The following is a 15387-nucleotide window of genomic DNA, read 5'->3' as shown; positions in this document are numbered from 1 at the left end:
TTTCCTCCCACTTTCCAAGTACATGCATGGCACTTTAAAGGAACACTCTAAATTGCTCTGAGGTGTGTGTGTGAGCGTGAGTGGTTCTTCGCTCTGCGATTGGCTGGCAACCGGTTCAGGGTGTGCCTCGCCTTCTGCCCGAACATAGCTAGGATAGGCTCCAGCATGCTCGCGACCCTTGTGAGTATAAGAGGATTAGAAAATGGATGAATGGATAAACAATCGCCTTGAGTTTAAAGAAATGTTTAAGGAAATTGCGCACAGGAGAGAAACTGTAACAAAAGTATTGTTTTTATTCCACTTTTAACAATCAATATCAATACCAATTTCTTATCGATATCTGGATCGAGCAGTATGCAGATGCCTCAGTTCTGGATAATTGGGTGCTGCCACTCGTCCTCCCCCACCTTGCTTTTCCTGTGGGTGACTGAGGCCAAGCTTGTGCGCTCCTGTTTGCGTCACGCTAGCTTCGCCGCCTGCTGACCTCACAAAGGTTTATATAACTCAGAGGCAACGAACGATCGGAGCGGACGAGCTCGGGTATGGTGGGGGCTTGGGGGGGCACGATCGGCCCTGAAAGGCGACACCCAGCGCCGGCTTAATACAACACTACGTGCAGATTCTACACACAGCAGCCGTGCGGCCCTGTGGAAACCTGCTGCTTTTGTGACAACCCCCACATCTCCACCCCACGTGCTAAACCTTCCCCTCCCTTGCCGTGTCAAGTTGTCTGCCTGTTTGCATTCGGCACATCAGCTCCTCTGGTGGGAGGCCCGACAGATAAGAAAGGGCAGGCGGCGGGGTGGTGGTGGGGGTGGGGGTGAGCGAGGGACAGCAGTAAACAGGATGTTAGGCAGTTGAGGCGGAAGAGGCGGGACTATTGGGGGAGGAGGGAAGCTGTACTTGACAGAGTGCGTGGAGCATGTGAGAAGCCTCAACTACTGCACCGTAGGTCTGAATTTAAAGTTTTCTCCTTTCGTCTTGTCTATCCCGATGTTGCTTTTATTCTGTGGGGAGTAAAGGCCAGTGAGCGTCTATTTTGGGCTGAAGTTGAGGGCGCCCGGCACTAATATGGAAAACTGTGTGTGTAGCTGGAATGCAATCACTGTGACGCGAGGCAATGTTCCTGAACTTGGTTTGACCTGCCGTTTGGCGGCGAGAGAATACCACAGTCCTCCTCTCCCTCCGGACATCTAAACATGAGTTTGAGGAAAATCCCTTTTACATAATGCAAAGTTAGAGCAAAAGAAAAGTTAGTGACTGACAGTGAGTAGTTGCCCTGTGCCCTTGTGTTTACAGCTGGACCCTTTTTCCTACCAGGGATGATGTCACACTTGGCCCACGGGTCACATGTTCTACACCGCAGATTTACAGTACAGGAGTTCCACGCTTTTTGAAGGAATTCGGTTCTTAGGCCAGCGACGTAACCCAAATTTGTGTGTAATGTGGAATGTGCCGTAGTTTATCACTGAACTATGCTAACGTTGGAGTTAAGTCAAAATTACAGGGAATATTTGTATGTAAAACACTGTTTTAGAATATTATGAAACAATCAAACAAAACTGAAATTTTCAAGAATAGCATGCACAGTGTATCCATTTATATACACTAATTGTGCTTCAAAGCTTTTTTTTTTTCAATGTACCGGTACTCATGAATATTACCCCGTTTTCATGACCATACAGCGCACCGTATTAAAAGGCACGGTGTCAGTTTTGGGTGCTATTTCTGTATGTAATACATACACAAGACGCACTGTATCGTAAAATATAAGCTAGTTTGAAAAATACAGTAGCGTGCACGCTAGCGTCTGTGTTTAAAAAGGCAACGGGAACAAAGCTGAGTTCAGTAGTACTTTATTTAAATATTTAACAATGTACTCACTTTACTTCCGGATCAATCCTCATCCCCAAGTTCTCCATCAAACACGCCAGGTTCCCTCTCGTCATTGTCAGAATCAGTCTCGTTGCTATGTGGCGCCTCGGAAATTATGCCGTTTTTTTTTCTCCAAAAGCTCGAACAATCGTGCAAGCGGACACGTTCGTCTCAGCATCCACAATCCGTTCTCAAGTTGTGGCTTTGTAAAGCTGTGTTTGCCATCTGTCATCTTTTGCTTCTATTCTGCTCACAACTTCACTTTGAATGCTCTGTATACATCGATGTCCAGTGGTTGGAGTTCCTTCGTCGAAATTATAGCAAGCTCCAAGTTCATTTGCTGCACTTGTTTTTTCACAGCGGCCATGACATGCACACACATGGAGTCACAAATCAGCAGGGCCGATAAGGCATGGAAAAAAATCATCCGGTCTCTTCACATATACCTCATGTGTCTGCATCGTGAAACTGAGCGCTCACCGAAGTCACACAGCAACATTCACAGATTTTGGAAGTCGATGCCCCAGATGATTAGGCCCCCCGTTCATTTTGTTAAAAGAAAATGTACGATTTTTAAGTGTGTATCTTCTCTGCTGAGCTGCTCTGGGCCGGGGAAAAAAATCTAATACTCAGAGAAAGCTAATGATCCTCTTTTCCGGAGTCCTCGGAATGTCCAGGCTTTTCAACAAGCTAAGTCTGTCCTGACAAACGCTGGCCTCCTAGCCCACCCAGTCGGCACGTCTGATATTGCCGTTGGAATGGTGGTGGAACAGTAAGTGGTCAATCTGTGGCAGGCCCTTTTGTTTTTCTCGCATAAAATCTCATGAATCTGACTCTGGCGGCCGCCTGAAGCCACCACCCAATTTGTGGCACAAATTAGGACCTTGCTTCTCACCCAACCAGCATGTAGGTGAGGCCCTGGGTGGAGAGTGTTGGCACAATATTTTGATTCTTCACCCCCCTCCCACACCCCCCAACGCAAGAGCCCATATGTTGTTTTTGGTAACAGTGGTTTTCGCCTTTGAACTATGCCATGGGTGTCAATTTCACCCAGTCTCTTATTGTTGAGTCTTGATCACTGATCTTCACTGAGGCGAGCAAGGTTTGCAATTCTTGAGCAGTTTTCTTGGGTTCCTTTGTGACCTCCTGGATGAGTCGTGCGTGCTCTTGGGGTCATTTTTGTTGGCCAGCTGTTGACCACTTTTGTTTTTTCCTTTCATGGATAATGGGTTTCACTGTGGGCTGTGAGAGTCCTAAAGCTTTAGGAATGGCTTTGTAACACTTTTAGCCTTCCAAGACTGGTAAATGTCAATGACTTGAATATCTTTGGATTGCAGAATTTTATTACTTTTTTTCCCCCCGATCTTTTGGCTGACTTCATTTTGTCCGACAGTTTTTATTCAAGAAAACAGTTATGTTTTCTTGATTTGATTGGTTTGGAGGTAATCAGTCTTAGGGTTTGGTCAGTGAAAATGAACTCATTATTCCAAAAAAATGTGATTAGCTTACAATTAATTAATGATTTAAAAAGTGGGGGGGTGCTTCGGCATACAGGGCCAGGTTGCTTATCTTATTTTTCTCAAAAAAATAAAATCTTACTTAAAAATTTGCATTTTATCTTAACTTGTGTGAGCTCTGTCTGATATTAACATTTGAGTGATGACCTCAAACATTAACTTGTGGGAAAGTATTAAAAAATTGAGAAGAAGACAAATGCTTTCTCGTGCAACTATGCCGCATTATAATTCAGCACACAATTAGTACAATAACCATGATTCAAAATAGCCTACGTATAAAAAATATCCCAAATATAAAACATGTTTGTGCTACATCATCTTATTTTTATAAATGTGCTTCCATAATCTCTTAGCCCGTCTTATGCAAAAAATCTTTGACAAATCGTCAATATGTTAGAGATGAGAAAGAAGACCTGGCGTTTTTGCCACCTTTGCCTTTCACAAGGAAGACAGATTACTGACACAATTGTGTGAAGTATATAAAATTCTCATCCGACAGTGAAAATTTGCTTTCAACACAACAGGAAAGGAGAAAGTAGTGGGGGGTGTTAAACTTGCGAATCTCGCCTTTCCGGCAGTCCTTTACAGACCTCGAGGATGTCTTTGCTCTTGCCCCCGAAGAAATATGCTGGTCGACTTCAATGCTCATTTTGTTTTAGTACCTATCATACAGAACTGCTTTCCTGGCTTGGACAAACAGTGTGAAAGGGGTTACACAGGCCCCATCACACCTCTGTTATAGTTTTGTTACTACAGCCAACGGCAGCAAATTGCCAGGTTGACAAATTTCTTTCTGTGAATCTATGCAGGGTGTGCACCGTGTCAAGGAATAAACTTAACCGGCCCTGTATGGCACAAGGGTTTTAATACTGACGATGATATGGATTAAATAAAAATATCTTCCAATTGATCATATATGTCTGTTAGGCACGATTCAAATCTCCGACAGCTCCAGGGGAGGTGACACCTGCCTCAAATTTCTTTGGGAAATGAGAGAGAATTTCCTGTTGGAACATGTAAATCTTCCTGGAACGTGTTCATTATGCATGTGCTTGTCTCTTTAAAGGTGTCCCCCTCCGACGTTTTAAAGTTACCCTCCCCACCCCTTGGCTGTGCTGTAATAAACAGAAGTGTTGTAAACTTGCCGAATAACTCCCAACCTCAATACCCATCGTGTCTGTCTGCTTTTGGCATCCTAATGCGATGTTTCCGCCAGAGAGTACAGTTCTGTTTGCTTTTATGTGGAACACTTTGGAACACGCTTGCGTTTTGGGCCTCGAGGAAAAATGGCTTAATTAAACGCGACGCAGAACAGGGCTAACATTCTCTTTAAATAAATAACGCAGAACGATGTACATTCAATCAGCCAATGAAAGGATTTAGATTAAGGAGGATAATAATGATAATAAGGAATTAATGATCATGACAAATGTTCCATTAATTTGTTTTAGTTCAGACGAATGAATCATTAATACAGTTATTCAAAGCTTCGTATCATTTGGTCTGCCGGGACTAAGAAACAATTTTAGATTTGGTCAGAATTTTGATTTTTAGAGCAGCCAACTGTTAAGGATTGTCTGTGTCTTGTTCTGGAAATCATTGAACGCTACCTCGTTTGATAACGTGACGCAGAGGCACCGGTCTTCTGCTGGTGGCTCCAGTGATGTCATGCTAGATGTGGAAGCTAGCAGATGAGTCAGACAATAGCCAAAAGTTAACGACTTGAGACTTAAATCAATTCCTGCTAGCCCTAATAAATTCATACGAGAAGCAAGGAACAAGGGTAGCGGCACAAAAAGAAGCGTCATCGCCAGCTTATTATGTCCAATAACGTACAGACGGCAACTCTGTGCAAATGACATCTTTATTCATCATAGAATAACATACGCCATGCGTACTGTCACAAATTAACAACACTTGTTAATGTGGAGCTGATGATATTTTTCATCATTTTTTGAGCTATTTGTTTTATTTGTTTAATTGTATTGACATTAATAAAATTATATTGGTTTAAATGCATAAAATATCCATGCATCCATTTTCCAAACCGCTTTATCCTCACTAGGGTCGCGGGAGGTGCTGGAGCCCATCCCAGCTGTCTACGGGCAGTAGGCGGTGGACACCCTGAATAGGTTGCCAGCCAATTGCAGGGCACACAGAGACAAACAACCATCCACGCCCACACTCATACCTAGGGACAATTTAGAGTGCTCAATCAGCCTGCCATGCATGTTTTTGGAATGTGGGAGGAAACCGGAGGACCCGGAGAAAACCCACGCGTGCCCGGGGAGAACATGCAAACTCCACACAGGGAGGCCGCAGCTGGAATCGAACCCGGTACCTCTGCACTGTGAAGCGGATGTGCTAACCACTGGCCTACCGGGCCGCTCTACATAAAATATACGATATAAAATATAACACTGTGCCACTGTAATGTTCTTGACAGCATTTTAAAAATATGAAAATTCAGTTAAATTGCTTTGAAAGTGGATTTCTATAAGTTGGCAACCCGCGGGACTTTGACGTATTAAATTATCTGTGAACATTACTCTAACTTAATGATGATGATTAGAAACATTTAATTGCCTAAAATTGCGACTCCCGCTTTAGTTAGTGGGCTTTATTGACCGTGAAACAGGCCTGCATTTAGAGTGATAAAGTTTAATAAACGATCTAGAATGGGTCCCACTGTTCTGTATAATTTGCAGTTTATGGACATCCCCAGTCTTGCTACCAGTCCAGTGGGAAAGGAGGGTTACAGTCAGGGGACTAATATCACATTTGTCTTCTTTAAAAGCAAAGAGCAAAATTGTGAGTCTGAGACTAAATCCTATACCAAAGCAAGCTCTTTTCCTCGTGAAGGCCAGTCCAACTAAATGATATGTAACATTTAATATTTATATTAGTTGTTGATTCCTGAGGAGTTATGTGCAACTCTGCAGTCATGCGGTCTGTATCTTTGGGTTGTACCATATGTTTAGTACATTCATACAGAATAAACTCTGATATGCTTTTTCAAATGTACAGTAAAATAGACAGTCAAAAATAATCACGTATATTGAAATTGGGCGTGTAACCCTGCAGCATAAAGGTTTTCTTTTCTTTCCTTTTTTGTTTTGTAGTTTACATTTTATGATTAGGCAGTATATACTTCAATACCTTGTTCTGAAAAGATGAACGTGACAAAGAATATGCACATCTTTAATTGATCTTTAATTAATTTATTCCCTTCTCCAAAAAGTATATATTTTTTTGTGAGTGAGAAATTCCTTGCAATGCTTCTCACAGTCCCCCCCTAGTGTTCAACATGATGATGACACTGTGAGCTGTTCCAACCTGTTCTACCAAAACAATGAACACTGAACACTGAGCGCATAAAGCTAATTTTGTGGGGGATAAACAGAGTGGCATACATTCTAAAAAACTTGAGGCATAGGTTCTAAAGTGGGCGTGAAACTCGGCAGGATAAACTGTATTGAAAACGGAAAGAAAGACGTCTGCAAACTTTGTCATCTCCCAACAGCTCTAAATGGCTGGTGGGTAGTCGGGCATTATGTAAATTTGCTGCACAGAGAAGTTTATTGTGGTTGGCACAAGCGGCATCTGCACAAACTGGTACTGTACAAGTCCGGCTTTGGCATGTGGCCACCTTCCAGTGTATGAACTGCGCCCGTTTAATGTGACATTGTAGAGAGCATGTACTGCGAGCGTGCACTCTGCCGATTCAACCGTGCCGTGATTCCATCTGGGCGGTCACAGCAGAGTAGGCCAGAAAGCAGAGGGGGTCCAGTGCCTTGATAGTGCGATAATGGGCTTTGAGCAGCTTCTCCAGAGGGGTGCCATGGTAAGCCTCAGCTATTATACCGTACCTCGTGACTTGGGGTAAAGGAACATTAAATTGCGCTTTGGTGTTTAATTAGCCGAGGAAGGCATACTGTGTATCTTGTTGACCTTTATTTATGTTTCAAATTTCAAGTATCAACCGCTTTAGAAACCCACCGATCCAGGATGTACCCTGCCTCTCTCCAGCTGGGTGGTGGTCACAGTTACCAGTCACCCCAATGCGGACGACGAGGATGTAGAATGTGGATGGTTGGAAGGATGGCTATACAGTCATACCTCGGTTTTCAACCATAATCTGTTGCAGAAGGCTGTTCGAAAAACGTTTTTTTTTTCCAAAAATTTTATTAGCCCATGATTAGGGGCTAATGCACTATGCAGAAATAACATAAAAACAGTCTCGGCTTCTTCGTGTAAGCAAGCCAAGAGGAGTCAAGTGGTGTATTCGGGTTTGCTCAGTTTGGTGGAAACCCCCCCAGTATGGGACGAATAAAGGATATCTTATCTTATCTTATCTTAAACGGTTGTCGGTCGTAACCCGAGCCGTAAAAATCTCACATTTTCTCGTCGAAAACCGATTTGGTCGAGAACAGAGACGTTCGAAAACTGAGGTTTGACTGTTGATTGACTGGTGACGTGTGCCAGAAGTCAGCTGAGAGAGGCCCCAGCTCGTGATCCTAATGAGGCGGGGCAGTATAGAAAAAGGAGGGGAGGGTACTACTTTGTTCTAGAAATGGACAGCTTCTCAATGATATTGAATCTGAGTTGCCCGCGGCACCAGCAGTCGTTAAATTCATTCTTCTACACCAATCATCGGGTGGAAATTAATGAGCTTGCGACAGCGCTTCTCAGCGGTCAACACTGAAAACTTAAGTTTTGCAAATCGTTTCTTGTCACAGAAGTAGCACACCACAGGTGATGCATCCTTGACCAAGAAGACAGCATAGATTGCCAACTGCAACTGGGATGCGAGGGGCGTGCGTGGAGGGGGGAGCGCCGATTCCATACCTTTGCTACTTTTTCGAACATGGTATGGTTGAATAAGAGAACAATATGCAAAACAAAATGGCTCTTTCTGTGTAAGTAGGAACATATTGTTTTAAAACGAAGGAAACTGGAAAGATTCTCCAACAAAATATGACCGCATATAATTACAAAATCTATAATATGACATTGTAATTTAATTGAACTTTAAAAAAAATGTTTGGCAAAATGCAACTGTTAAAAAAGTTGGATGGATTGTTATAAAACACCATTTGCATTTGTTACTGCTGTAGTTCTTTCCGAAGAGCCTGGGAGAGTGTGTTTAAATGGACTTGAAGCACAAAAACGTGGCCACCCCTGCTGTGGTCGCTCATTTTCAGCCCCTCTTTTCTTTTTTAATGGATATGCTTACTATGGAGGAGAGAAAAGAAGGCGAAGAATGGAGTGTCAAGACACTGTCACCTGTGCAGCCACCCACTCGCCTGCTCTTCCTCAGAGAGCAAACATTCCCCTCCCCTTCCTGTACCCCCACCCCCACCCCCATCTGCGTTTCAAGTGAGCCACTCCCCCTCTAGTACAGAGTTTACAGGCCTTTTTGCCTATTAACACTTGCGTTGCCACATAGCCTGGAGCCATGTGACTGCCAAATCACCGTTGTTGTCGTTTTCAACACACGGTGGCAATGGCGGCTGTCATTTTGTTTGTCCTTCAAAAAGCTTGTTTGCTGAATTTCATGTCTTGGATTTTGTGTTTGTCTTTGCCATTTAATACAGAGTATTTTTGTTTCACTATAAAAAATTGCCATATGTCTGCTGTGTTTCCCCACCGACGCATTAATTTACCTATTTGCACATAATGTAGGTACCAATGTGACATTATTTGCTGTGAAACTTGCCTATTTGCTGTTTTTGTGCTGTTTGTGTTCTAAGATGCCACAAGATGGCAGCAAAGTTGTTTGAGTAAGGGCTTTGGCACCATCTAGTGGCCTCATGATGCCAAAGAACTAAGGGTTGATGGATTTAAAGCTTGCGTGGTTGGGTCATTTTTGTTTGAGAGACGCAGATTATTTTGAAGCAGCCTTCAAGTGGTGTGTGGTCTATGTCCACCTGTGCTGCAATTGCACTCTACAGTGTCCTCTGTTAAAAAAACAAAACCAAATATTTCTTAAACTATCTATCTAAATGAAATTATTTTCGTTTTTGGAACTTTGCTTTAACTTCTTTGTGAATGGCTCTCACCTCATGTCTTTTTTACGGTGTCCAGTCTTTAGTTGGTTGAGGGAGGCGATTGCCTGCTGTGTTGGGGCGCAGTGCTTTTGTCATAAATAGCAGTGCAGGATTCCTCAGTATGCCTCAGCCTGGTATATTAATTTAATTTTTTTTCGCAGGAAAAACTCTGCATCTTGTTGTCATCCACATCCCTTGATGACCATCTTGTGCTTGGTGAGGCAATGTTCAAGAGGTGTCTGATACTTTGGACTTGGAGTGCTGTGCTTCTTTTGATCTTGGGGATGTTGAACTCTTCCAATGAAGGCTCTAGCATTATGTCTGCATATTGTACTCGAAGATCCATGACTCATCACTGGTGATGACTCTCCCTTAGCAAGTCTGGTCTCATTCGTCTCATCACTCAGCCTGCTAATTGTTTGATGACTTGACTCAGATATTTGTATAGAAGCATGTGGGGGGGGAAAAAAAGTTAAATGGCCGCAGAGAGCTGAGGAAAAAGCTCTCCTGTATAGTTGAGGATGCAGTGAAGGGGACAGCGTGTTTTGCTTTTAAAGAGTAGCTTGTGTGACATCAGTCCTGGAACTTTCCCGATACACCTCGTATGTAAGTGGCACATCTCGACATCAGACTACATAGTGTCTCGTAGCTGCTTTTGAGTTGTCTTGACGAGTCGTAGCCTGCTTAATATGACATACTCAATGACGTCTGAGATGCGTCTCATACGCTTCACGACCATGACGATGGTTTGTCATGTCAGAGTTTTTGTTTGTCTTGCCCCATAGTGTGACATGTCCTATGTCTTCCTTCGATGGGTTCTTCGGCATTGACCAACAGGAGGTGCCTTGCTACTTATGTCGAGAGATTGGACGTGGCGCACACAGCATTTTAAAAGTGTCTTGAACAATGGGGAAAATATTAGAAAGTATATGTAGCGTTTCAACTCATGCTATGTTTCAACTCTTGCGATGTTTGCTAACTGCAAAGCTAGCAATGATTAGCAATAATATGAAACTTTGAAATAATATGAAGCCGTTTTGGGGAGCATACTTTGTGGTATATGTCAGAAATGATTAACCTTTTCACAGGGGGCATCTTTCTGGCAGGGCTCTGTCCGTTTCCCTTAAAGATGGTGGTAGAATTGCTATACCGTATGCTTTGCTACCTGTTGCACTCTCAATGTGCGCATTAGGCAGCGTGCTTGAACCCCTGCCATGTGTTATCAGAGGGTACATTTGTGCCAGGACTAGACTTGGAGCCACAGCTGTCAGTGAGAACGCTGCCCCAGTCCTAGTCCAAACTCCAAAGCACAACCTGGCAGATGAATCTGTTGTCCGCTGCAGCTCCTGTTGCGGTTACACACGTTTCTTACCACGCACGTAAGGTGGTCATCCTCATAACGGTAGCCCTCTTTCACACAGTGTCTTACTTTTTACGTTTTTGTTACTAATGACAGAAAAAGCACTTCTGGTTTGCTTTGCTGTCACATTTTGATGCATATGGAATTTTTGGATTCGAATTAGAATTTCTTTTTGCGATTTCAGTATAAAATCAATTGCTGTGATTCTGGGATTTGGGGGATCCTAAATAACTGCAGCCCACTTTCATGTTGCCTGTAAACACAGACATTTTTTGTTTGTTTGTTGTTGTTTTATTTTTACTGTTATTCATAAATAGAATGTCACATGACCAAACTCAGCATAAAGGTGATTATTCGTTACCTGTGTCCTTCGGCACTGTGATGTGGTTTTCAAATGAAAGGATGTGACAAAATGGCCGCCCCCTGAGATGGACAAAAAACGGGTGGATTCTGTTGCTTGAATCATATTTCACAAAGGCAGTATGGACCAGAATGTCATGTTTAGAGGAGTAGAGGCGCATAGAGCATATACTGGAAAGGAAAATCTAGATGGGACTTCTCCTTTAAACCATATTGAATTGTCGATGGTTTTGCTGTAGTTTGTTTATTTAAATTTTTAAACATATTTATTCGCCGCAAATGTGAAAGAGTAAGTCAACATCTTGTCTATATGGATGACGTAAAGCTCATTCAAACGAGATACTGTATGATTGATCCGTTTACGGATCACTTGCATTGGGAGTTATCGGATTCAAATCATAATTGTAATAATGTATTGACTCATCATCCCCCCCCACCCCCCCCTTTCAATATATCTGAATTGTCACTTGCAACAAGCACTGGTAATCCAGCCTTATTTTCTCTTGGAAAGCGTACACCTTACAAGCAATATCCGGCCCTTGCAATCTTCTGTTACAAAGAGGCTTGGAGTACATCAAGAGTGTTGATAAAGAAATGACAGACTTTGTGGTTTAAAAACGAGACGGCATTCCAGTTAGTCTCAGATACTTTTATTGACTTTTCAGCATTCATCAAACACCAACATTTATTATTCAAAGTCAGCTACTGCTCTGGCTAATGTTTCAATGACTGTTTTGTTCATGTTTACCAGTCCCTTGTACTTTTCACGTGACTTGCATTTACGGTGGAATCTGTCTTTCTGGAATTGGAGTGTGCGCTGCGTTCGAGCCGTCCATAACAGAGATTTAAATCATCACTGTCTGTCGCTATAGCCTGGACCGTGTCTCTCTACTGTACCTGGCTTTGGGCCAGCCATGTGTCATTCCTTGTGCCATGTGCCAGCTGTTGCACATGTCTGCCTGCGATGGGAGGGAGTTGTGTAAAGGCCAGCCACTCCGACCTGCCGGAAGTCTCAGAATGTTTTTCTAATGTTTCCTGAAATAAATCATCACACCATTGGCTGTAACCTACAAAAAAGGCCAAAAATGTGGTGACGGGAGTGATTCAGCAATGTAAAGGTTAAATTGGGAAAGTTAATGTAATAACTGCTAGCACCATCTGCTGGCCTACTTCCTTTACAAAGAGAGAGAGGGGGGAGTGAGCAAGAGAGAGAGAGAGAGAAAAAACGAGCCAGGGTTTTAACGACATCTCTAATATTCATGCTGATGCATTTTGCTGCTTTGTGCTTTCATTTTCCTGCCGGAGCTTGTCGTGTGCGGGCCGTAGCCGACTTGGAGGCAGACAGAAAAAAATACAAAAAAGCTTTTTTTTAGAAAGAGTTTACTACCTACCTTATCCCAGGATGATGAGGAAAAGAGGGAACGAGGAATCAATGACCCGGCGGTAGGGAAACTGAGAGAGCGAAGGGGCAGCCAGCGCTTCTTGGACTGCCACGCACCTCCTCTGCCTCGGCTCCCTCATCACCCCGTGAAGAGACAAACGTGGGTGAGGGAGGGAGTAAAGAGGGAGAGCGGGGGTGAGAGAGCTCCCATGCACTCCTTTTGAGCCCTGCCCGCTGGGGGAGGAGGAGGAGGAGACAAGCCACTCCGACGTTCACGCACCGCCTGAGGAAGGAGACGAGTGGACTACCGCCGCCGCCGGAGGAGGAGGTGGTGGAGGAGGGGAGGCAAACCAGTGGGGAGGGGGAAGGGGAAGGGGGGGGATACACACTCACCAGTCCAGGAAGGAGACTGTGGAAAAGTGTATTTATTCCGGAGAAGGATCGTCGGCGAGAAAACCCGGCGAAAGGGCAACGAGGCTTTTGTTAGCCGGTCACAGGGAGAGAGAGAGAGAGCGAGGGAGGGAGTTTGTAGGGGGGAGGTAAAGAGGAAGAAAAAAAATGTCTACAGTGAAGAGGCCAAGAGGAAGGGTAAGTGAGCTCTGGGAGGGAGGGGTTGGTGTGAGGGGAGGGGAGGAGCCGGCAGGAACTGAACAACCTACTCCACTCATGCTGCACTGCCGCCATCTTGAACTCATTGCTGCCTTTTTTTCTCTTCCCCTTCCTCACCCTCCCTTCCTTTCCCTGCCATACTCTCATGCTTTGCTTATATAGACGACAATACATTTTTCTGTAACCACCCTGCGCCCGAAACTGCTCACCTAAATGCCTTCCTCTTTTAATTCATGTGTTGTTTGGGGTAGCCACTCACCGGCCCGATGTAGCCCCCCACATCTGTCTCTCTACCTTTTTACGTTTCTGTGGGGTAATTATAGTTCAAGCCTCCAGTACCTGAAGCCTGTAATTTCATTTATTTATAGATGCGTAGATACAAACAGCAACTTTCTCGCTTTTGCTGCATTCGACACATGTGCACTCACACACACACGTTTGTTTTTATATTTCACCCCCACTCTGTGCTCTGGTGTTCTTCCACTCCTAGCACTACTTTCAGCCCTTCCCCCATCTAACTATTCAATGAGAACATTCCAGCGTGATCCGGTAAAATTTCGCCCTAATGGTCTCGGCAGCGTTGCACACGTGACTGGTCATAATGCAGCCTTTGTGAGCGCTTGTTTTTGTTGGCTTGCCTCCAGTGCACGCAGGTACACATGTTGCTGGCAAAGTTGTGGCTGGGGGTAGTTTTCGCAACAACCTAGTCAAACGGGACGGGCGTTTTTCTGTTTAAGTTTCACGTACAGACCTGCAAAAATGACACGGGTAAAGGGCTTAACCGGCGACATAACCTGAATGTGTCAGTGCATGCAAATGCAGTGTAATAGTAAAGTCATAATTGCAGTATGTTTTAGATGGAAAACACTTCTAGGACATAAAATTATGCAATCAAAAACGGTAAGCACAGCGCCGAGTGAGTGTGCTTTCAGCCATGTGACGATGTGTTAATTTTTAACAGTTTCAAATGTGACATAGTCTTCTATTTGCTTTGCAGAAGAGCATTTTTCAGTGCTTCAATGTGTTTTTGATGTACAAAACCTTTCACTGTTATCGTCTACACGCACAACCAAAACTTCTTTTTTTAAATTATTATTATTTTATAATGATTTTAGTTCAAGAATGGCTGCAAAGTATGATAAAGCAGTTGAAGCAATGAGTGAAAATGTGTCATTCTAATACAACGGGTCCTCGGTTTACAGTGGTGTTCCTCTCCGAAGATAGCGAAGTAACCCAGACGTTCACAAGTGTAAACCCACTGTAGTCTATCGCTAACTAATCATACTTAAGTGATAATTACAGTGGCAACGTACCAAGACTTCCCAAAAATGGCACTCAGTCAGAATGCTGACAGTTGTTAGAATGGCCACTTCAACCTGAATACAAAGCATCAAGAATATAAAAAAAATGTATAATGGGTTCTGGGAAAATGCCTGTGTTTCTTGGAACTTAATACATTTTTAATGGTATCTCCTACAAAACAAATCTGGTAAAAATGCCTTCAATTTAGAGTGAAACTACATAACAAAATGACCAACATATTTCAAACGGTGTCACTTGCTCTAAAAGCTCGACTTAAATAGTGCCAAAATCTAGTGGGAAAAAAAAACGTACAGTATATACGGTGCTTCCCGTGCCTCATGACAAGGTCATTCGGGCTCAAACCTGCCTCGCTATATCTCTTAATGGAGTGATAGTGAACATTTTCTCCAGTTAGTCAGGCTTCTTCCCACATTCCAAAAACACATTATGTCGAATTAAAAACTCCAATGTACCCATTGGTGTGAATGTGAGTTTGAATAGTCAGTTGTAGTGTCATTGGCGGGTTATTACCCTTGGCAAAAAGTAATTTATTCAAGAATACAGTTAAGTTAACTTTGTTTAAAAACTAAATTGGATGCCGTACACTTGAAGTCTGCTTAACTATACTTGACTTGTATTGAGAAATATACAGACAGATACTTAAATTATACTTTTGAAACTTCACGTGTTCCAATTTAGGATGAAAAAGTACCGGTACACTTTATGTACTTATACTCGAGTATACTTCATAATGTAAACTTTGTTTTTTGCTACTTTTTCGTAAGGGTCGTAACAGGGTATAACTGGCCTCGTGCCCAAATTTAGACAGGACAGGTTATGGTGACTTAGTTACTCGAGGAAATAGCTGCTTTTTGTTGACATTGAGTCACAAAGGGTCTCATGTAAATGCCCTCTAAATTTGTATTTAGCTTG

The 15387-nt window shown here is 43.2% G+C and overlaps 1 protein-coding gene and 1 long non-coding RNA gene across 10 annotated transcripts in view; one reads left to right on the top strand and one right to left on the bottom strand.

Moving 5' to 3' along the window:
- Positions 1-15387, top strand: part of chd9 (chromodomain helicase DNA binding protein 9) — a 73251-nt gene that overhangs the window by 11968 nt on the left and 45896 nt on the right. The window contains exon 1 of one of the 9 annotated variants that reach the window (XM_052064267.1): positions 799-952. The exons of 6 other annotated variants lie outside the window; for them this stretch is intronic. Coding sequence is in view for 1 of the 3 variants with exons in the window: in XM_052064266.1 (XP_051920226.1) it covers positions 13102-13131 (30 nt within the window). In the remaining 2 variants the exon portion in view is untranslated. Of the gene's footprint in view, positions 1-798; positions 953-12980; positions 13132-15387 lie in introns of those variants that run through there. 2 more of the 9 variants (XM_052064268.1, XM_052064266.1) reach the window with 2 other exon arrangements.
- Positions 11791-13078, bottom strand: LOC127600058 (uncharacterized). The gene is made up of 2 exons (XR_007962232.1): positions 12937-13078; positions 11791-12826 (listed from the first exon to the last, which is right to left on the bottom strand). It is a non-coding gene; the product is annotated as an uncharacterized LOC127600058 (long non-coding RNA).

This window comes from Hippocampus zosterae, chromosome 4 (assembly GCF_025434085.1).
Source record: "Hippocampus zosterae strain Florida chromosome 4, ASM2543408v3, whole genome shotgun sequence".
NCBI lineage: Eukaryota > Metazoa > Chordata > Actinopteri > Syngnathiformes > Syngnathidae > Hippocampus > Hippocampus zosterae.
The sequence above is the reverse complement of the archived record's forward strand: the minus strand, read 5'-3'. Positions and strand labels throughout refer to the sequence as shown.